Source organism: Manacus candei, unplaced genomic scaffold (genome assembly GCF_025592945.1).
Source record: "Manacus candei isolate 608988 ecotype Guabito, Panama unplaced genomic scaffold, ASM2559294v1 h1tg000065l, whole genome shotgun sequence".
NCBI lineage: Eukaryota > Metazoa > Chordata > Aves > Passeriformes > Pipridae > Manacus > Manacus candei.
Genome location: NW_026138113.1, coordinates 9,477,327 through 9,501,119, shown reverse-complemented (window position 1 = coordinate 9,501,119; position 23,793 = coordinate 9,477,327). Strand labels below are relative to the sequence as shown.

The window sequence follows — 23,793 nt, the reverse complement described above, 5'->3', positions numbered from 1 at the left end:
TTTTCATTATACCACATCAGCCAAACAAATGGATACTATAGCTCGAGGAACAAATATAGAACTGAAGCTTTGTTAAAAGGGCTTATTTTGGTCTGCATGTGACAACTATCATCACCATCATGTAAAGATTCCACAATCCATTTAAATTTTCCTAAATTGTATTATTTCTTGATCACCTATGATTTATTTAATTTCTGTTTTACCCATCACTGAGCACAATCTCTGTACAAGACAATTGGTAAAGCAATGAAGGACTACGATAACTGAGCAGTGAACAGGATAAATCATATTGGTATATATTGGCCTTGCCAAATCCTGTGTGAATGCTTTCAGTTCTTTTCCTCTTTAATTTAAAATGCAACACATTTTCATCAGTTTTGATGATTCTGAGGAGCTTTAAACTGTGACTATCTGCTGAAGGGAACTGTACCGTTGTTTTTAGTGACTATAAACAGAGAATTGCTTCATTGCTGCTATGATTCATACACAGCTTCACCAGTAAGAGAAAGCCCCTGGCTAAAATAAAATAAAACAATTATATTAATGGGAATTAACCTTAGGAAATTAAGGTCTCTTGTTTTTAAAAGCCCAAACAAATAAATCTAGCATCCTATACTCTTAGAGATTCCTTTGGAAATGTCTGTCATTGTTAATACATTCTACACATGGATATAGATGAGAAAAGTCACTAAAATTTTTTTCCTATTGATAAGAGATGTTGTGAACTATAGGGTATAACAACAGCTGAAGTAGGTATTCTGAACATGCAAAACATAAGATGCATCTACTGTCAAGCAATATGAATGTTTTATAGCACAAAAAGCTGTACCAGGAAGATGTTGAATAAGATTGAAAAGTTACAGGAGTCCTGAGGATTTGTTTTCTGCACTAGACAGAATTTTGTAACAGCAGACTGTAAAGAAAACAATGTTTTGGAACTCAATGTATTAAAAGCTGCCTTGATTATGCATTAAGGCAGCCAGAACATATATCAATATGATTTTACTAATTTAATTTATAACTGTTGGGAAAAAAAATACATAATTTAACTTCAAAAAATGTTTTTCATACTTTATTCTCTAAGACAAAATGTGATTTATGCCTCAGAGAAAATTACTGAGATAAAACTGCAGTATTATGCACGCTAACTGAGGATTTGTTTTTGCCACTTATGTGTTACTTCCTTTGAGCAAAGTGATTAGCCATTATTCAGGGTCTTACTTGTTGTTCCTGCTAAGAAGAGAAACTGATACAATGACATCAAGTCCTTCTTGAACACAAACCTCATTGTTCTTCAAAAAAAAGTGATATAAAGTACATAATGAGTGGTGTGGAATAGTTCTTTTAGGAGTGGTGTAGGATAGTTCTAGTGCAGGATAGTTCTTTTCCACAAAGGTCTAAGGGTTATTTGGTTTGGTTTGGTTTCATCTCCACACAGCATCAAACCTTGCATTTACTTCATCTATGTTTTTGATCGACCTTCCACCCAGTCTGTATTTCCAGTAGCAAATTCAATTTCTTCTGGTAACTTATTCCAAAACTATGGTGATACTACAGTTAGATTTCTCCTAAATGCCAGCTCCCCTCCATGAAATTCAGGTCTGAACCCTCAATTTGTCCCTGATATAGTCATATATAGGGGGATATATAGATATAAAATATATATATAATCTATGTTCTTTTGCAGAACAAATGATTATGTTCTGAAAATAAAGGATCTGAATGAGGAGGAGATGTTGACTGCAACTGCCAGGATTTATGCAGGATTTATTTCCATTCCCCTCCTTTTCTGCACAGCATTTTGAAAATCACTATTGCAAGGAACAGATATCACCAACTTTGCCAGCAGAAGAAGATGGTGACAAAAGAACTCTTGATTCCCTTCTGTTTAGGTTCTCACAGCATGTCCATTACTATTACATTATTTGTCTATACCCGTCAAATTGAGCCCTGTGTTTTCACTTTTACAGTGGCCACTGAAGTCAGTGGAAAGCCACCACTGGAATGCTTTTACTGAAGTCTTAAGTGATAGGAACGGCCATCCCACAGCCTATTCCTAAAGTGGTTAAATTTACAGTCAACTGTGAGAATAAATCCTGCTTTTATATCTCAGTGTAATCTTCTGTACTGCATCATCTAATATTCTTAAAGGAGTGGTTACGAATTAAATCAAAATAATGGAGTCAGGATTATGGAAAAATATCTGCTACATGTTACCTCAGTTGCCACAACTGACCTGTGCAAGTGCTGGTTCTGCCATACATTGTGTTTCCACGACATAACCATCCATCAACATTTTGACTTGCAAGCAGCGCATGGTGAAGGTACTTAGGATAAATTACGTTTGGTTCAGGACTAAGGGTAACTTAAAGCAAGAGATAGCTTTAAATCATTGTGGGGAGAGTTGATCAGAAGACTCACAAACCATTGCAAAACAAATATAGTCTGAAGGTCCAGATTCACTTCTTTGGCTGTCCCAGACTGCTGGAGTGACACGAGTGAGCTGTCCCGCAATCTCTTCATCTTTCTGGATGTCACTTAGTTGCCATATGTTATCTGTTTTACTTTCCCCAGTCATTCTGCACTTCACCATTCATTTGAGTTAGAACTGTAACAAGATGCCAGCTGAGTGAATCATCTGGAGTCAAATGCATGTTATTCTTTATTCAGCTGCTTCCCGCCTGGTCATGCATTCAAATGGCCAGATCTAAAGTGACAGAACTCTGTATTCCCTGTTACAGCACTGAATCAGCCAAGTGTAGGGAACAGGGAAGGGATATTCATGGTATTACCAGGGGAGCAAGAGAGGAAAAAAGGTTCCTGACCTGTAAAACTGTTTGATCCATCCACAGAGTTACTTAGAATGAAGTGGATGCCATCACTTTAACACATCACTCAGAAAATTCTTGATGGTGTTAATGGGCTGGTTCTGAATCTTTGTCCAAAGGTGTAAGAGGTGTTTAAGGCATCAGACTTCACTTCTGATAAAATCTGTTTGAGCTTCTTGAGATAACAAAGCTAGTGAAGCTTCCCTGAGGCTAGTACTCCTTCTCCCTTGTTCCTAACAGGTATTTGTTTACTGCTTCACTTATGACAGGCTTAGATGACAAATTCTCAGAAATGGCCTTTAAAAAATACTTTGTCCGCAAAGAGACTAGACAGAAAAAAACCAAAAGTGTTATATAAAAAGTACAAAGGAATATGTAAACTCTACCCATTCCTCCACTATCTCACTTTGTTAATGTGAATGAAAACAGGCGCTCTGTCAACATCCATGGAACCACAACTAGCAATCCCTCAAAATCCAGGCTCACCTATCCCAGGTGAGGCTGCAGGCACTGACCATCATTAACTAAATGGCTGATGCCTGAGCCTCATTAGGGCTTCAAACCAGGCCAGTCCCTGGAAGCTCCGGCTGGTGAGTGTCCTATGCCCTGTGCTCCCATTAAAGGATTAAGCTCCCCACAGGAACAGCAGAGACTGGCATCAATCACAGGAAAAGACGTGCAGTATAAAGGCTTAAAAGTGCATTACAGCAGAGCCTCAAGCTTGTATTTCTGTGCACGAATCAGTCGTGAGGCAGCTGCCTCATGTATGGTTTTTCTGATGCTAAGTGTTCATTGGTTTGGCCCCAAGAACAGCTCCAGGACAAGGAATTAGGAAGGAGCAACTTAGCACACCAGGCTCCCCAGTGAGGCTCAAGATCTGGGCACCTCGAGTGGAGACTTAATCCATGATGCCACGGAATGATAGAGTAGGTGGTGTGACCAGCCAGCCTTTCACCTGCCCCCACGCTCAGCTCCCGGGGGCTTTGGGCTGTACCCTGGCCTAAGGGGACAATGGGGTTGTTTAGCCTGGAGAGGAGGAGGCTCTTCTCTTTAGCCTGGAGAAGAAGGGTGACCTTATGGCTCTCTACAACTACCTGAAAGGGGGGTGTAGCCAGGTGTGGGTCGGGTGAGGTAACAAGTGACAGGAGAGAGGATGTACTAAAGCTGCACCAGGAGAGATTTAGGTTGGACCCTAGGAGGAATTTCTTCACAGAAGGGGAGATTAGACATCGCAATGGACTGCCCAGGGAGGTGGTGGAGTCTCCATCCCCGTGGAGGTGTTTGAGGAAAGACTGGACGTGGCACTCAGTGCTCTGCTCCAGCCGACAAGGTGGTGTTTGCTCACAAGCTGGACTCGCAGAGGTGTCTCCCAGCCTCCTCCGTCCCGTGACTCCGTGCCTGTGCGCGGCAGGGGCGCGGTGCGGGGCGCTGCCCCCGGCCCGGCGGCCCCGCGGGGGCGGGCGGACGGCGCGGCGCAGCCGGTGCAGTGCGGCGGGCGGGCCCGGGCGCTCCGCGGCCATTCCGCTCCGCACCGCGCCGGCACCGCGGGAGCCGCCGCAGCCCCGCCATGGCCAAGGAGGGAGCGCAGCGAGCCGAGGAGACGGAGCAGATGATCGAGAAGGAGGGCGGCAAGGAGGCGGCCGAGGGCGGCGCGGCCGGCAGCCTGCGCGCCGGGGACGCGAAGGAGATGCGAGCCGTGGTGCTGTCCGCCTTCGGCGGGCTCAACAAGCTCCGCGTGTCCAAGAAAGCCATGCCGGAGCCGCAGGAGGGCGAGCTGAAGATCCGCGTCAAAGCCTGGTCCAGTATCGCCCCTCGCCCTCTCTTTTCCCCGGGGGGCGGGCGCGGTGCGGGACCCGCGCGGGGAGCGGGGCGGGGGTCCCGCGTGTTCCTGCCGCGGGGCATCCCCGGGCTCGCAGCCCCCCGCCTGTCGCTCCAGCTTCCCTCACCTGTGGCTTCCCCGCGGGGGGAGCCCCGCTCCCGCTGCTCCCCGTCCCTCCCCCCGGGTCGGTGTTCAGCTCGGGCCGCCCTGGTCCAGGCAGGGGGCTGTGTGCGCTCAGCAGCAGCTGCGAAGGGGGAAAAATTGCTGTTGAATTTCACGGTATTAGCTGGGAGAAACGAGGGGAAAAACCCGGCCAGCTGCATTCAGGGATTTGTTTTCTTTGAGAAATGTGGACAGCAGCTTGTGTGTATTGCTCAGCACCCGTCCCCCTTTCCCTTCTGACAGTGGCTGTTGTTTTTCTGCTGGGAATCACTTAGGTCACCATCCTTTTTTCTCTGGAGCTGGTGTGGCAGCGCGGCTGGAGCTCGGGAGAACTTATCAGTGTTAGTCCCTGTGCCCAGGTGACAAGTGGCTGCGGTCTGGCAGCATCCTTGAGCGAGCTTTCCTAGATGGCTTTTTTTTTTAAACTCCCAGAAAATCGCAGCAGACTGTTGTTTTTCCTAGATTCACCGGTTCTTAGTGCACGTGTTCCTTCATGAAAATGGGATTAATTCTTTTAAGTGAAAGAAGCAACATTAGGATCTTATTACACAACTTGATGTGTACCAAAGACTGAATTAATTTTGCTTAGGCAGGGATGTATCTTCTGTTGTCCTCTTCTGCTATGTGAAAACATGGTGCTTCTGGAAGATAAATTCCAAGGTGAAGGCCAAGTTGTTTACTTCAGAAGTAACTTGCATTAAAAATTTTGCTGGTATGGGGCAGTAAGCTTCCTTTGAGTGATGTATCCAGTGGATATACCTCAGATCTTGGAATTTGCTGGTAGGTTAAGGTAACTGTGTCTTGACCTGTTCAGACACTGGGTTTTTCATCGTGTACTTGAGGGGATCATAAGATTTGTGACCTGTGTGAGTATTCTCCATGCCAAGGTGTTGCTTATTGTGATATCCATCAATCTGAATAAGGACCAATAAATAAAGAGTTGAGATTTTTTTGCACTCTTTTTTTTCTCTCCACTGGTCACATGGGGAAAAGCAAGAAATTCTGTGCTAAGTGAATGTAAGAATGGTAGCATAGTAGCTGCTGGGAAGCTCATTTTGCTATGAAGCAGGGCTGTAATTCCATTTGAGAACAGTCTGTCTTGTTTGCTGAGTGATCTGTTTTTTTTCTCAGCCACTGGTTTAACAGAAGTTAACATGCAAAACTTAAAAATGTTCTGAGTACTTGGACATATCCCTTTAAATACCTGAGGGGTTTACAGCACTCTCCAGTGCCTGTATGAATTCCGCTTTCATCAGAGCAGTATCTATGTGTGTATCACAAATAGCAAATTACCTGCACAAGAACACTTGGCTGTAAAACAGAAATATTCGGCTCTGCTACAGCTGCCGTTGCTCTCCAGGGTTGCAGTGTCAGTAGTGAGCTGTGTGAGTTGCACACGTGCTGTTTGACATCAGTGCTCCTTAGTTAACTGCCAGGTTGCACAATGCCACGTGTGTTTGGGAAGCTTCCCTTCGAGCCAGAGGGAGCCTGAAGGCTGCATGGCATCTGCTTGTCATTCCTGACTGGAGTCGACCACGGGGCTTGAAATGTGACCTGGTCACCAAAGTGTGCTTCCAAGCAAAGCAAAATCAATTTGCCAATCTTCTTGACCCAAGCCTGTAAATGCAGGAGATTGATCGGGATGATGATGGACTTGGGCTGTAGTCTGGGAGACGGAGTGAGAGAGCTGTTGGCTTTGCCCAGGGCAGCGTGCACATGTTGATGGATGCAGTGCTGAGCACACCGAAAATGGGCTGCTCCGGTCATCAATACGTGGTACAAATCATGCTTTCAGTTGTATCAGCTTGGCAGCTGACCATCATTGTAGATGATTACTATTTTTCTTGACAGATTGATGGAGAAAAATAATCTTTATTTTAAGAATAATGTGCACCTTGCACAATAAATAGTATATACCAGTAAAAAGTGAAAGTTTTGTGTGGTCTCTGAATTCCCTGGGAATGAAAACCACTTAGGTCGTATGTACACATTTTGTAGTATGGTACTAGAAATGGAGGATATGTTGCTATTAGCACTAAGCCAGATGAATAATTCCTTTGAAGGTCTGGAATATCAATGATCCAGTTGAAAATGTGTCAGCTGAGATGAGTCATGTGTTAGCCTCGTTCAGTGACTAAGAAATGGAACAACCATTGATGTCCAAGCTGAGTCACAGCTTTGTATGTTTCCTGAAACAATTTTTGATTGATAATGATGAAGCAGTTGAAATTGCTGTATTTGTTTGTACTGTAATTTGCAGGCAGCAGAACATTAGTATACATATTGTTTAAACGATGAGACAAACCAAAGCAGTAGATCAGATGGGGGTGTGAATAAGGAATGGTGCCCTGTAATTACCTCCCTGTGTTTTTCTTTTCTCTCTTATAACTATTTCTTCCTTGTGCCACTGTACATGTGCGTCATGAGGAATGAGGCAGAAGTGACCCTCTGACTCTCTAACTATGAGGTAACAGCACTTTACAAAAACTGCAGCAGTTAAAAGGAATCCTGAGTGTAACAGACTAGTGGACACTTTATCAGTGTCTTGATCATATGGTATGGGTGTTCCTGGATAAAAAGCATGAGATCTGATAATTTTAAACCTTTCCTTTTTTTTTTTTTTTTTTTTAATGATTGTTGGCATTTCATTTCAGTGGAGCTTTACAGTGAAATAAGAAAGACAGATCAAAAGCAGCACCTCTCCAAACCAAAGTGTGAGGGGTGGCCTGCATAACTTGGGATTTTGCAGTAGAAGGTGTCGGGCATACTCAAGTGTGTGGGACAGAGCAAGGAGAAACAAGTTGATTGTTGCTTCCCACAGGACTTCCTACACTTAAAAAAAAAAAGGAAATAAAAATGCAGCAAAGCTAAACCACAAATGTAAAAAGTAGTATTCAAGATTCTCAAAACTGGTGTTAAGGTAGACTTAGAAAAGTCAGACTCAGGGATAGTTCTGTGTTTGATAAAGTTTGCCTCCAGCAGTGCACAGGTAATCCAGTCTTGTACAGTTCAGAGAGACATCCCTACTCTGTCACAGAAAGGTTCTTGCAGAGCCCTGTGGTAATTAGTATCCTCCCCTATCTTCGTTTGCATCCAGCTCTTGATTTAGGATCAAAAACACAACTGCAAGAAACTGTGCCCTTTTTGCACTTATTCAAAAGGCCTGAAGTTAACGTGCACAGACAGTGATTGCCACCATCAGTGCTGTGGGGATTCTGGGTTTGTGGTGTGTTTTGGGGGTTTTTTTGTCTGTTTTTGGTCCTCTCCCCCAGATGATGACTTCCTTACATGCATTTTGCTATTTGGAATGGAATTTCTCTTTCATTATCAACATTACAGCAGCAATGTAAGGAGGTGGTCTGATTGATATTATAAGCTTGATATTATAAACTTGGTGTATGAGCATGTTGAAAGTTATGAGTTCAGGTTGCTCTTAAACCCTCCACCACAATTATGAATGCTTACATTTGGTGGGATTTCCCTCCCTCTCCCCAGTGACCTACATCCCATGAATGCTGTGTTGTCTTTGTGCTTAGGCTGTGTGTCTGCTCTGTCTTTTAATTGGATGGGTCTGTTCAATCTGTTTGTGTCTTGATTAGTGTCTGACTAAGGCTCCATCTAATAAATCCTTGTGCACGTCAGTAACGTTACGTGTCCACGCAGTTGCTGGGGTCATATGTGTGAGTAGGACTGGCTGTGTGTTTGGCTAACAACAAATACAGGGCTGTGTTTTGGTGTAGTGGATTAATGCTGAGATGTATTCTAACTAGTTAGCAGTTTTAGAGTTTTAACTATGGCATTAAGGCCAGTAATCAGTATACGCACATAGTAGATAAGTGGTGCCTTTTTTTGTGGCTGCCTAGAAAACCACAAAATTTTCCTTAATAAAATTGTATAGCATACAAAAAACAAATCAAAGGTGCTTTAAGATTTTTGCAAAACTGAAACTACAGGGGAAGACCTGTATATTTTTTCTGAGCAGCAACCCTGAGGACTTCAAAGACCTAAATAACTTTTGCAGAACTGCTCAAACGTGATCCAGGAAGGAACAGTTTTAAAACAAGAGGCTATTTGCTATCTGCTACTTAATAAGTTCATGTAAAAGTTTGGACTCCTGCCTGGAACAAATACAAGATGCATTCCTGGGGTCACATCAAAAGTTAGGACCGTTACATCATGTAGCTTCTTAGCCCAAGATATCTATAAATGGTGAGGTTTGGGATTTTATTCTTAAATTGACCTGAGTTTACTTGCCAGCTAGTAATGCATTCATAGAAATTATAATGTTTCCCTGTATTGAGTTTTTAAGTGCCCTGTGTGACTCCTAAACAGTCTGGTAAGCTTGGGGCTGATGGCAGATGTGGTTGCCTGGCACGTGCACCCTCTGCCCGAGGCACAGAGTACAGGGAGTAGGAATGTCTGCTGGGTCCCTGCAGAGCTTTTTAATGCTGCCCCAAAGTTTCCTGGTTTTCCCATCCCTTAGCTCAGGTTTTCCTCCTCTACTTTCATCTGTGGCAATAGTCTTGATTTTATTTTTCCTGTGTCTTACAGTGGTTTGAACTTCATTGATCTGATGGTGCGACAGGGGAACATCGACAACCCTCCCAAGACGCCACTTGTTCCTGGGTTTGAATGTTCTGGAATCGTAGAAGCTCTTGGAGACAGTGTGAAAGGATTCGAGGTAATATTTTTTTATTTCCATAGTGGGATATATAAGTCTCATATAAATAATCACCAGTTCACTCTGTTGTCCCTCGTCCCTTCTGCTGTGCCAGTGACAGGAGCCTTCACCACGCTGCTGAGGTTTGAAAGGTCAGTTTTTCCTTGCTGCTTCCCAAGCATGAGAATGACCTCTGGAATTAGTTTCTGAAGCTGCCACTGTCATCTCTTTAAAATCCCTCCTGAAAAGTCACTTTTGCCATGTGTGTATCCTGATGGCTAAACAGGAACTGGAAAGCATAACTGATGTCTTCTACTAAAGTGAAAGCAATTAAATTACCTTGTTAAGTTTCTTTTCTTGGCTGTATTTGCTGTCATCACTGTTTTTTTCCTCAAAGCCAAGGTGCTGCTGATTCTAGTTCCAGCTTTTGATCTTGAATTAGCAAGAGCCCCATCTACAATAAGCATTGCTTCTTACAATTGTGTGCATTCAGGAGATGCAGATTAAATTTGGACCCTGATTCTGGGTATAGGACTTGTTCTGACTGCTCAGGAAAGGGATCCATTTTACCTAACAGAATGTGATAAATGAGAAATAGTTAATGTATATCATAAAGCTTTCATAACTGTTTATGGACTCTTTTGTATCTCCTATAACATATAAACAGCATTTTGTCCTACCTTCTGTTCTTTTATTGATAGTAAACATGTGTATTCTCTTCAATCTTGCACTTTATTTCCTGAGTAGGTAGAAAATTTTGGAAATAAAACCTGAGTTAATACATGTCAGTCCTATCTTAGGTATTTGTGGAGTCAGTCATGTCATCAAGTAATCACATTTTCTGAATTCTTATTACATCTTAAGAAGGTAAAAATAAATACAGATATTTTCATTTAAAGATAACATTTTGCTCTTCTAGAAAAGCTGTAAAATTTCTCAGTTGAATGAATATAATGGCCAAGTTAGTTCCAAGTAGTGTCTCAGTGATGGTCTTCTTAGGACATTTCTCTCTGTTCCACTCCTGCCCCATCTCTGCCTTGAAACAAGTCATAGTCTTTCAATGTATTTTACTACAAGCAATAACTGAACAATAATTTTGTTGTTTGAAAAACACTCCTGCCTCAGTAGTTCCACTCTAGTATCTGTGTTTTATAGTTATGCTCCATATCACAGAATATTTTATGAGAGGAGTATAGAAAGTCTCTGCTCTAGATCAACATTCTCATTTTAGAAGTTCTTGATATTTTTAAAGGGCATCATGAGGTTACAGCATATGGTGCTTGTTTGAATAACGTGGCACCTGACTGAATATATTGTGTCTTTTTTTAAAATTACATCTTTGTTCTGACTGTGGAACATGTCTGTGCACTGGTGTACTCCCTGTAATTGAAACAAGCCATGGTATTTTATTTTCTGCATGTGATCTGCATAGCCATGGTAGTGTTTGAGTGATCCAGAAGAAGGGTCAAGACTCAGAGCCACTCCTGTGTGTAGGTGTGAATCCATCAGCAGGAGAACATGCCATGAGGAAGATGCAAGAACGTTCTGTTGGTTTCTTTATGGAATTCTTGCACAGAATGGGAGCACACTAGATGCTTGGTGTCCCCTTGGCATATGTTGTTACCTCTGTCCAGAGCAATGGCAGGAATGACAAAGATTGCATCCTATATCTTCTAGCCTTCTTTCCCTTTGTAGATCTACTCTAGTTCAAGTCCTGTTTAAAGTCGTGGACATTTTGCACCCGGTAAAAATGTCTTACAGACCCTTAGCCTGTGCTACCTGAGATATTGCCATCCAGTTACTGTCTTTTTTGTGGAATAATGGTGTAATTAATGCCTATTCCTTCTCCCATTTAAAGAGAAAAGAGAAAGGTGGTTTCTAATCATCTCTGCTGTATCAGGCCTGATTTCTCTCCAGTTGGGGGGATGATTCTCAGGAACTGAGGTCTAATCTGACGTGATGACTGGGCTCTGTATAGCATTTGTGGTAAAATGTGGTGTGTGTTGTTACTAAGAAATCCCTTGGGAATCACCAAGAGGGACTTCTCTGCATTCTTTTTGGTAATCATTTATGGTTTATGGCAAGGATACAGGGCACGTTAACATCTGCACTAATTAGCCCCAGCAGCCTTTCTATTTTAGACACTTCTCTAAGTGCAGGAGGGAACCACAGAGTGGTTACCACTTGAGGCATTGTTAATTTGAATGTTTTTCAAAAGGAGGGGGCATCTCAGTGAAATTGGAGTGACAGTTCTGTTTCAGCATTCTCATTCTAAAAGAGATAAACCCTTCAGAGCTGCCAGCAGCATCTTAGCTTTTAGCAAACCTGAGATATCCCAAAGCCAAAGTGATGACAAGTACTTGGGAGACCAAAATGTGCTTGTGCTGTAAACATTTGCCTGAAGGCAAAAGTATTGTGCTTTATTACACACCTGTAGTGTTTATAAAGTATTAGAGGTATTAGCAGAATGTAAGAGTATAAGGCAGGTAAGCAAAGTTATTTTAGAGGGACAGTTGCTGTTAGTTTTAGTTAAAACATAAAGGCCTGAAGTTTGCTATTCCTGAGTTATACTGTGGCTCCATTGAAGAGCTCCTTTCATGGTTAAGGATGCTGGTTTTGTTGGTGTAATCTAGAAAGGCAAAGGGGCTAAGGCAAGGAAAGAGGTGTGTAGGGGCTGCTGGTGACAAGCCATTATGGAGTATTTGTGAGAACTGTGCCTGTGAAGGTTTTAATATACACTGGACAAACGTTTGCTCACTGTGGCTCTCCCTCGTAGCCCCAGCAGCTCAATTTCTGCTTTAAGGTTGTACCCCTGCAGAAGCCTCAGAGCTCCTGTTGCCTTGTTGTTATTCTTGTCCACCTGTGGGGAGTCAGTATCTCTGTTTTAAAAACCTGAAGCTGCAATGAAGGCCATAGACAAACATATGAACCTGATGTACCTGGACCTCTGAAAGCTCTGAGGAGCAACCAACTATATCTAATATTTACAGAAAATCTTTATTTCTCCACACTACCATGTATTTTTCAAAGAAACTGGGTAGAGAAATGTTGCATTCAAAGATAACATTTCACTGCTCCTTTAAATCCTGTCCAATTCACTTTGTAGATTTCATAGTGCCTTAAAATCCAGAGGTATATTTTTGATGTTTAAGGTGGCTTATTTGATGTTGCGGGATCAAATTGTGCTCTGATACATGGCTGTAGAAATGACAATCATGGGTATGTATTGGTAGAATCAGTTAATAAGATAATAAAAATAGAGAATGGATACGGATGGTGTTATTTTCTGAGTGCTTTCTGAACCCTTTCATGTGCTCCATCTACCAGAGTACAAGGCCTCCCCTGCTCAATCCACCGAGAGGAAAGTAGCTCTAAATTAGTGTGAGGACTGAGAAAACAAAGTGAAAATTATCTTAGGTATAATTTTCTTTATTCCATGCATCTCATCAATATAATTATAACCTTTCCCCCTTGTTTCTGTCTTTGAGCAAGTTAGTAAGAATGCTGGTTTCATTGTTTACATTTGTAATTTAGGAGCTCTGCTAGCAAAAGATGATCTGGTTATTTTTGCTAAATTAAAAAATTGGTAAAAGCCCAAAGCTGAGCATCTTAACTGCTACTTTGCCAAAGATGTGGAGGACCATTTTCTTCATAGTCAGCCTGTGAGTGACCCACAGCTTGAACAGAAATGTAGAAGGTCTTAACAAGTTTCTCTCTACAGTCTCAATCGTATCGTCAACGTTGTTTTCTTCTTCATTTGTAGATTGGAGACAGAGTCATGGCTTTTGTAAACTACAATGCCTGGGCTGAAGTAGTCTGTACCCCAGTAGAATTTGTTTACAAGATCCCAGATGACATGAGTTTTTCTGAAGCTGCTGCATTTCCCATGAACTTTGTAACTGCCTACATGATGCTCTTTGAGGTTGCTAACCTGAGGGAAGGCATGTCTGTGCTGGTTCACTCAGCAGGAGGTGGGGTGGTAAGTTGGAACTTTTCTTACTTTCCTGTCACCAAGTAACTGAAGCAGTTTGATCCACCTCGATTTCTGAAATGAGCCAGAACCTGCTGTTGATTTGATATCAGACTTCCCTATGTGTGAGAGATTCCAGTGGGAGGAACTGCATCTGTTTTCCCATCAAAATGCTGATGTGAATGGTTGGCAGGAGCTCCTGATGAAATAAAAATGTTGTGACTTAAAAACCTCGCCGAAAAAAAACCCTAATTGGTTGTCAGCAATCGAGGAGCAAATGTTGTCTCAAATGTTGCACTGCTGAACTTACACACTTGTACTTCTATGTAAATAAAGTCTGTAATGACAGGAATAAATTAGCTCCCTGCACAAGGTATTTGTAGGTAATCATAATCCTCCTTATAGTAAATGTCCCTCTTGGAATACTCCTGCACATACCATGTGCAGTCGTGTGTGATGCTTTCTCTATGAAGACTTTTTTTCCCCATTGTTGTAGAGGGATTGAAATCAGTGAAAAGTTCTCATGTGAACCCTGAGGAAAAGGTACAGATGCTGAACTGGAGTCTGGAGTGGTGGCTGCTGCGTGTCATAGTTTGGATCATTCCAAAGGAGGCATTGTGTGGCACAGGCAAAGCGACACCAGGATGAATTTGGGGGAATACCAGGGCACACAATGAAATAGTCAGCAATTTGTGTGTAACCAGTTCCTTGAACTATCTTTTAGGAAAATCTCTCTACTTTGGAAAATGTTTAAGTTTGTGCAGAATATTAAGATACTGGCGGGAGTTTGTTTACATTTGAAACGATGAAGTCCTTTTTCATAAGACAGATTTTACAACCTGAGAACATTAGCAGAGAGCAGTCTTTCAAATCAGAGTACCTCTTCTGTGTTCCTGTTATGCCTTATTTATGCTAAATTAATATTCTGTTGTCTACTGAGGCCTGGTGGGCAGCCCCAGACACTTTCTCCCTAATTCTGTGCCCTTAGACCTTCTTTCAGGTTCTCATATAAATGAAGGTTGTAATCAAAGGAATAAATTCATGAGTTCCCTGTACAAAGTATTTTTAGCTAACAGTAATCCTTCTGGCAGTAAATGGTCCTATTGGAATACTCCTGTAAATGAATGGAATTTATAATCGTATTATGCTTTGGCACAGCACAACCCCGAGTGTTAGGGCTGACTATTGTTCTTTAATATTAAATCCCTTCGTGTGGAATTCGGGACTGTTAAAGCAACATGAGGCCACACATTTAGGGGAATATTCTGCAGGAATTGAAGGCTCAGCTGTAGCTCTAAGGCCACTTGCCCAACTGGTGCTACACAGACCCAGGCTGAGCACACAGAATTAGCCCCAAAGCAATCCCTGCACATACTGTGTGTATCTGGAGAAAATGAACTCCTACTCCTTTTTAAGATAAAGCATCCTTGCTAAATTTCTTTTGTTTCTTTCTCTCTCTGACCTCACTCACCTCTGTTATTTCTTCCTTCTCTTCCTGAAGGACTGTTAATGCTCTGTGCTTACATAGTCTTCTGCACTAGTGCCCAACCTCTGTGCTGGGCTGTTCCTGGAGGGAGCTACTGGCTTCCTCTCTTATCCCAGATACTCAATGAGCAGCTTTTTTGGCTGGTCCTCTGCTGTGGCTGCTCAGAACCTTCTCTGAGAGAAGCTGAAGGAAGGATGGGTCCTGCTTGGCTGCCAGGAGAACAACAAGAAATCAGATCCATCACTTGCTAAGTAGTTAAATAAAGCAGAGTTTCCAAGGGAAAGACCAGACATGCAGGAAGAACAGCCAAGCTGCCCAGTCAAGGGCTGTGTAGGATCCAGGGGGAGTGTATGTGAGAGGGAGACAGGGCTGGCTGACCTGCAAGCCAGGATGGTGACTGCTGTCCCAGGGGAGAGTGCCTCACCCAGCCCCTTGTTCTGTGGAGCACGTACAGCTAGAATTGGTAAGAAATTTTCCTATTGCTTTACAGGTAAAAAATCACTCTGGAGGTACATGGAATTTTTTTCTTTTGGCTAAACAGACATGAAGATTTCAGAGGGATCTGTCTTACTCTAATAATCTGTCTCTTAATCCTTTGAAAAATTTAACAACCTCAATCCAACAAATCATTCTCGCAAAGCTCTTTGTCAATGAACAGAAAACTGGTACTGAAATTGCTATAGGAAAAGGTATTTTTTGTGCTGTTGCTTTAATAGATAGAAGGCCCTTTCCCACTTTCTGCAAGTGGGAAATCTGTCCAGTTTGTTTCTAAATGTCAGAGAAATTCCGCAACACTTTAATGAGACAATAGGCTGCCTGTGGGACTAGAAGTTTCTAATTGTTCCTTTCTCATTATGCAAGATCATTATTTTAGCTGCTTCAGGCAGTTTATGAAAAAGAACTTGTTGCTTCTAAAATGTTTCTGAGGTTCTTTGTTATGGCTCCCCAGTCCCCTTTAGGAGGATCCTGCAGCTTTTTCAGTAAATCGAGTCAGTGAAAATTCTCTAGGACCTTTTACTCTTTTGTATTATCTCAGTTTATTTATGTGGCCTTATTTTGTTTATAGATATTTTTGGTAGTGAGGTAACTATAGCAATTGTCTTCCCATCTGTGCCTGGAGTGTGATTAGTAGGGAACAGTATCCTTTAATGTCTGACAGGATCCTTTAGATAAGTCAGCTTATTTATTCCAGAAGTTCCAGGGGACATCAGAAGATGATGTAGAGAAAAAGGAAATGTGCCGAGATAACTTGTCTTGAAAAAAGTGTCACATACCTGTCTCTGTGTTACAGATTTGAATCCTGTTCCCTGGCCCAAATGAGTACCCTCTCTGCCACCCACTCAGCAGAAAGGTCAGGGCATCATGCCACCTTCCCTGGTCATGGAATGAGACGTGGCTGTTGTAGGGAAGCACCTTGTCTCCCCCAACCAGGAGAGAAGTGGACACTCAAGCCCTGGCACTGTTGCTGTGTTGTAGCCTTCCCTTAGAACAGGAAGACCTGCTGCAGTGCTCAGAAGTGGGGGTTGAAAGGAAACATTCCATTTGGTTTTCCTAGGGCTGGCTTGTTGATTTTGATTGTTTGGAAAAGGGCTGCTTTGGTTTTCCTGGCTAGTTTTACCCCGTGAGATGGGGCAGTTAAGGGAGACTGACTCAGCTCTCAACCTGAGCAGTGAAGTAGGATGAAGAAATATCCTTCTTGGACAGCACAGTACAAACTTACAGTTGCTTCCATGATTCACTGAGGCTTTGAGAAGAGATGAATACCTTACAAATCATTCTGTTACCATTGCTCAAGCTGCTGCTGACCAAGATCTAACAAGGTTGTCACACACTCCCTTTCAGCCCTCTGCTTGGCAAGATACTTAGGGCTTCTGCTTCAACTGTTATATGGAGTAGCAGGCCAGTTTGGTAATTAACAAAAAATATAATTGCTTAATACAAATAGATTTTTAAATGCTGAAAGCTGCAAAAGTGTCTGAGTGTCCTTCTGAACTGGTTGCTGAAAAAGGGAGAAAGCAGCTAACTAAACTTGGTATATAAAGATCAGTTCTCAGAATAATGAGTTTGCAAGAACATATGACTTACTGTAGGACATGTATTGGTCCATCTTAACTGTAAAGTGCTGTAATTAATGTTTGAAATGACTGTAAGACAGTGGTGGAGTAGCTCCTTTCCCAATTATGCTCCCACATCTTTATTTCAAGTGAAGCAAAGTGGTGACTGAAGCAAATACCCTGAGAAAACTGGGCAGTAGTGTGCACCCTGCTGGGACTGGCCTGCTGCATGAAACAATTAGTTCTTTAAAATGAAGACTTTCAATGCATTCAGTGCAAGTCACAGCACAGGCTTCTATGAGATTATAAAGTTGCTCTTAAAATTATTAATGTAAACTTGTAAACTGTATCCTGGATTATCTGAATTAGTATAAATACAGGATTCTATTAAAAAAAAAAAGAAGGGAAAAAACTCTTAGGCTTTTCCCTTCGAGCTTTAATAAATCCAGTCTTTGTGATATCTACCTGTAAAATTAATGCTTTCAGAGGTTTAGATTTGTGAGAGAGAGCCATTATGTCCATTTGCTTATTTGTTTGTCTCTATGTACTTCCTGTTCTGGATATTTGGAGCACAAAGTCTTGGTTATTTACCAAGTTTTTGTAAACACTTCAGTTTCATCACTTGGCCCCTCAGCAAGGCAGAATTGTTAGCCAATTCTTTAGCATTTTGATCTTGCAGATGCTAAAAATAAGCTGCCTTTCACGCAGGAGCATTGATTGCCATCCTGAAGCTGTGATCTGACCTTCCCTTTCAGGCTCAGCAGCAGAGGAAGTGCAAGCAGAGTAAGTTACAGATGCAGTTCTCATGTTTGAATTTGAAGGGTAGATCTGACTTGGCAACAGATTTAGGCCATCCTGGCAGGATTGGTTACTGCTTGGCAGGAACCCTCTTTTTTTATTGTGTCTCCCCTGCACAAATTGCAAATATTTGAGGATGTGTTCCAAACTGAAGCACTGAAGTGGTGATATTTTATCTGACAATGATCTGGCGTTTCTTAGTAAATCTAGTCACCTGCTATCACAGACAGCAGAAAGGAACCCTTTCAAGAGAATGATTAAATTTCTTCTTGAAAAAATACCTCGCTTGGTGAGAAAACTTTTTCAATTTCCAGACTGTATTTGTGACCAGTTAATGTATGTTTCTTCTTCTGCTGGTATTGTCAATGAATTAAAATTAGCTACTGTTCCCTCTTGGGGCACTTCTTTCTGATCTTTTGGATAGGATGTGTATGTTTTTGTGGCTACAGCAAGCTCACAATCAAATCTCTCCTGCAGAGCCTGTATTTTTCAGGCCAAAAGCAGGTTTGTTTGCTCATACCCCTTTTTTGTAAGGCTGGATGTCTGTTTCCTGGGTCATCCTGCAGCCACTGCTCCAGGCAGATGTGTTTCCTGGCTCTGAGCTGGTTGGCAGCAAAAAGCAGCACTAAACTGGTATGAAAACCAGAGCCTTTTAAAATAGATCTCACAGCATTCCTGATCCTTCTAAACATTGTATGGGTAGGCTGCTCTGTCGGCACTTAGCAGGTAGCAGCACATTAAATAGCACTCTTGTGTTCGAGTCAGAACTCCTTGAATGTGAATAATTAGGATTTACTCTGCTCCTGTGGTGGTCCTGGCCAGCACTCTGTGCAACAGCATTAGTACAGCCCACTTTGCTGACACCTTTACCTGATACCTCCCAGGACTGCACTTGCTATTTTTCATATTAGCAGCTCGTAGCCATTCTGCATTTGATAAAGTGCTTTCCTCTTGGTTCATCTCCGGCAGCCAAGGAAGGGAATAAATCAGCTCACACAGAGCTGTGTTTAACCAAGTCTAGGCTGCTTGAAGTACCAAGCTCTCTCACTTAAAGCCAGACAGGGTGTGAGGAGGCTGAGCTGAGCTGCCCTGTGCTGCTGGATGCCTCCAAAGCAGGGGATGTGCTCCCTCAGCAGCGCAGGAGAGCCCCAGTGCCAGGGCTGAGGCTATTTCCAGACACTGCCTCAGAGCATAATCTGTTAATCAAACACAAAAGCCCAGTGAGCCATACACAAAAAGCAATTTCCCTGACCAAAGCAAGCTGCAGTCTTTGAAGGCCTTTCTTTTTTCCTCTCGCAGCCCTGCACTCCCCAGAGGACGTGTCCTTTCCCCGAGTCACCTGCTGAGTCAGGTCACAGACAGTGCTTAACTCTTCCTTGGCTGTTCTGCCCTCCCAAGGAGAGAGTGTGTCCTCTGGGCTAGTCTGGGCTGGGATGTGGTGTCGTAGCTCCACTGAACTGCAGAGGGTTTATGCCACATTCCGATTCAGCCCTGAGTTTTTGATTCACCTCAGCTGCACGAGTCTACAAAGGGGTAGGAAAGCACACCCTGCTAATTGTTGCAGAAAATATTTTAAAGGGTAGAACAGGGCATGATTTAGTGGTGACTCTTCCCATCCTTCTACTCTAAAACTTGCTGTGGTGCACTGAGTGTGTCAGATACTGCCTTAGGCTCGTCCAAGAATCACATTTCAGTTTGTCCACTCTGCAGTGTTCACCCCAGTGTTTGGTTTCCCATTTCCTTTGCTGTAATTGGGAAAATGACACCTTCAGGAGATGAAGTGCTGTGTATGAGACTTCACCCAACACCGGAGAAAAGTTTTCCTTGATGCCAGGAGATTAGTGGGTGTTTTCTCTTGCAGTTTGCTTGCTGTGTTTGTGTACTTCACCTTCGGGTATGGTTGTGTGGAATCAAAGCATTTTGGAAACAGGGATTCTCCTCACGTTCAGTTCCAGACAAGTTTCTCGTGCAAGATTAAGTCTGAATGCTATTTTTAAAAACGCTGTAGCACCTTTGGACTGCAAAAATATATCACAGGAATGGTAATTTTTTACTGATGCTGTTGCTTCTAATAGATGTAGTTTTGCAGGGTGGTGTCTTTTACATGGTTTATTCTTTCTTGCTATAAATCTGACCTCAGTTTTCATAATAGCAAAACAGATGCTTTCTTGAAAGTATTCTGCCCTATACCTGCTGTAATTCAGTGTGCAGCTTGCACGTCAGACTGAGGTCTGGCTGGTGGCATTAGGTCAGACCCTTTTGGAAATCTGCTAAACTGTACACCTTATTTATATTTATCCAGCATTACATTAGTGCTAATAAACTAATTAGATTAGTAAGTTGGAAGTTAGTAAGTTTTCTTCTGTTCATGCTTTCTATATTGACTTTTAAATATCAATGCCTTTTTTTTAACTTAGAAATTGTTTAAATGCACAGCCTATTTAATTTTTGCTTCCTAGAAATCTACTTTTCCATTCTTTTATGTGATTATCTTGGTATGAGAAGTTTCCACTCCTTCAGGTTCAGAGTTGAGTTTTAATGCAATGGAATAGAAAGAAATCTCAGGGGGGGGTTTAGAGGGTCTGAAACTACTGTTAGGATATCAATTTATAATAATTTATAGAAATAATATATGTGTAGATGAGGTTCAACATACTGATCTTATAGATTGACCAGATACCTTGAAAAGGAATCCACTGAACAGACTGTGAAGCTAGAGAGACACATCCAGCAGTAGGAGATGTGCTTCATTTCCAAAAAATGCTTTAATCCAAGATATTAATTTCTTTGAGGATTCACCATGTGATGTCCTGCATTGCTGGAAGTGTTCAAAAAATGTGGATGTGGCACTTGAGGACGTGGTTTAATGGTGACCATGGTGGTGGTGCTGGGTTTGGTGGCTGGACTCAATGGTCTTACAGGTCTTTTCCAGCCATAATGACTCTTTGATAAGTAGTATATAAAATATATTAATATTTTAAAGGAGATTAATTCCACTTTTAGGGAATATTTTATACCCATATCTATCCCTTCAGTAATTGATTGATTTTATTTTCCCAAAGACTGCTAGATTCCGTTAAAGGTAAAATTAATTGTCCAAGTGATAATTATTTTTTGCCATTAAAACTTACTAGTTTTTCTGTGTTCAGGAAGCAAGAATCTAGTCAGTACTTACATGTAGAAATTTGCATGGTATATGAAAAATTAGATGTGTGAAGAATGTTGTTCTAATTTTTCAAATCATGCTTATGGAATTAACCACCTTCTTGGAAGGTGTTAAGAGTTCATACACTGTTTCTGATAACACAGTTCCTTCTTCCAAATCCCTGTGGTCTCCAGAAGCTGGAAGCAGAGTGATGTGATTTTTTTTCTGGGCAGGGAGGAGACAGAAATCTCTCTTCTCTTTGTCTCCCACAAAGCAGTTTTTAGGATCCAAGAGGCAGGACAAGGCTGGCGTGCCCCTGTGATCAAAGGGTGCTTCCTGGTGGGAGTGTGGAGGGGGACAGCATGGATACCTTTCCTGCTCCTCCGCAGCCCTGGGAAGAGGATGCTCGTCCTTCCAGCAGCAAAACCCTTTGTGCTTCATTTGTGAACTGGGGACATTCTGAACGCTGGGGCTTACAGGCTTGCAATTAAAATGTATAACCCTCTAAACACTAGCAGCTAATCCAGAGGCAGCTACATGATTCAAGGGATTAGAAAGGAGACTTAAGAGTGACTTGCATAGCCACAGTGCTGTTTTGGAGCTTAGTCGAATTCCACAGAAATTAGGGAAGTGTTTGAGTTCATAGGTTGAGTTCAGTTCTCCTGTTTTGGTGGGGAAAGCATGAAAAGTCCAATATCAGCCTTTATTCATAGGTTTGTGAGATACAACTACTAAGAGTACTTTGCACAAAAATAAGTACAAATCAATGTCAAATTGAGGTGTTCAGAAAACTGTGGAAGAATGTTTCATGGAAGTGCCTCAAAATACTTCAGTGATGTTGTTCATCCAATTATAAAAGTACTGGTCATATGAGTCAGTTTTAGACTTCAAATATCTACAGAAAGCTGGAAAGTATTCTGATCTGGGATTTTAGATAAGCTTATCTCTGGGGGGGGGGAGGGAGAGGTGTACTAACGAGTTGGAGTCAGGAGGAAAATAGGTTATTCACGTCCTGGGGTTTTTGTGCCTTTCTCCTATTCATCTGACTGTCAGTTTGTTAAATGTTAATCGTCTTCTGCAGGATAAAAATCAGCCTGCTTTCTTCTTGAATATTTGACCTTTTAAACATTCAGTGGTTTTGATTCAGGATGTATTCATTATTCCTCCTCTTCCCAAGATGGATTGAAAACGCAGAAAACTAATTAGAGAATAGATCAATAATGTCAGAATTTCATTCAACTAGCATGCATTATAAAATACTGATTTATCTAAATCACTGTGGGTGATGGGTTTCTGGGAGACACAGAAAGTGGGAAAAGAGGATTGCTAGTGAAAATGACCAAGAGAAGGACATATACAAAATCCAAATTTATTTTTTTTCTTGTAATTTTATGTTACATTATTTGTGGAGGCTAAAATCTGGGAGGGATTTAGAATGACATGGTAAGTAATAGAGAAATGAAGTATGAAAAGAGTGAAACATTTTCTGCTCCCCAAAGACAGAACATGTTGTGAGATGAGGCCCCTTAGGAATGGATTTTCCTATGATTTTTAAGAGATTGAGGATTGCAAACCAGGATAACAGTGGATGATTTTAAAAAGAAAAGGGCGTTTTAGTTTGGTGTTGGATTACTATGCCAGGAATCAACACTCCTACCTCGGTCCTGCTTTGAGTTTCTCTGAGCTGTTGGACAAGTCTGCTGTGGTATTCCATTCCTCATCTATAAAATAGGGAAGAGAATGGATCCCTTCTCTTGCTCTCTTCCCTGTGTCTGTTGGTACCTGTCTGAAGGATCACTTGGACTGTGCCCTGCTGTGTATGTGTTTACTGACTAATCCAGTAGGAAACCAGTCTGGAACTCCTGGATGCCACCACATATAAATAATGCTGTCCTCTCTTGTGATGTTCAGCTTGGAGGATTGTCACTAGCAGTTACATTCAGCAGTATGTGTGAAGATGCCAAGGCCCCCAGGGTGTGCAGGGTTAGCTAATTATTCTACAGTAAATAAAACCCAAGTCTAATTACTGGTATGTACAAATAATAATCAGTGTTTCTGCTTTGAGTGAACAGAAATGTGTTTATCCGTGGGTGATTTTACTAGTCATGCATACAGTTTGCAAATTACAGTCTTTTGACTGTAAATATAAGTCATAATGTGATTAATTCCATCAGACATTGTTTTTAGAATGACAGTGCCATTTTTTTTTTTCCTTCTGGGCATATCCATGTAACCGTGCAAGCTCCAGTGGAATAATGGGGTTACAAGAAGAGATAGGATGTGGCTACCAAAAGCCTGTCTTCCTGTTGTTAGTGTGTTAACAGTAAAACAAAACCTGGGGCTGTATAAAGATGACCTGTTGGGATCTGTTTTTCAAATCCAGGTGGTTCAGCTGTTAGGCAGTGCTTCCTTCCCTTCTTCTCTCAGCCTCGTGACATTAGAGGTTAAAATGCAGGGCCCAAAGCTGCAAACTGGAAGTACAGATGTTTGACTGCACAAATTCTCCAATGCCCCAAGTCCCACATAAATGCTGACGTAGCATCTGATGGACCCCAGCAGGTTCCTGCCCAGACCAGGAGAATGATTTTCCTGGATGTGCTCTAGGCCATTTCAGCCCCTTTGCTGGTGACCAGTTTTCAGGCAGGGGCACTGGCCTAAGCAGACCAGTTGGTGGGACTCGAGGCTATTCCTGCATTTTGAATAATCAGTAATAATTATTAACAAGAGGTAACCCAAATGGTTTTTACTGTGCAGCATTTCTTATAGCAGCTTGCTCTCTCCTCCTGAAACCATAAGAAAACTATTTTCCAATACATTTTTTGATACATTAAATTACTTTTATCCCTGCAGTTGTTTTGTCTTCAGAGTATC

General features: G+C 42.0%; 1 protein-coding gene across 1 annotated transcript in view; it reads left to right on the top strand.

Moving 5' to 3' along the window:
• Positions 1 to 4,293: 4,293 nt before the first annotated feature.
• VAT1L (vesicle amine transport 1 like) overlaps positions 4,294 to 23,793 on the top strand; it is a 55,490-nt gene continuing 35,990 nt past the window's right edge. Inside the window, exons 1-3 of the mRNA XM_051806018.1 lie at positions 4,294 to 4,625; positions 9,361 to 9,490; positions 13,233 to 13,448. Of these exons, the coding sequence (XP_051661978.1) occupies positions 4,396 to 4,625; positions 9,361 to 9,490; positions 13,233 to 13,448 (576 nt within the window). The 5' untranslated portion in view covers positions 4,294 to 4,395. The remainder of the gene's footprint in view (positions 4,626 to 9,360; positions 9,491 to 13,232; positions 13,449 to 23,793) is intronic.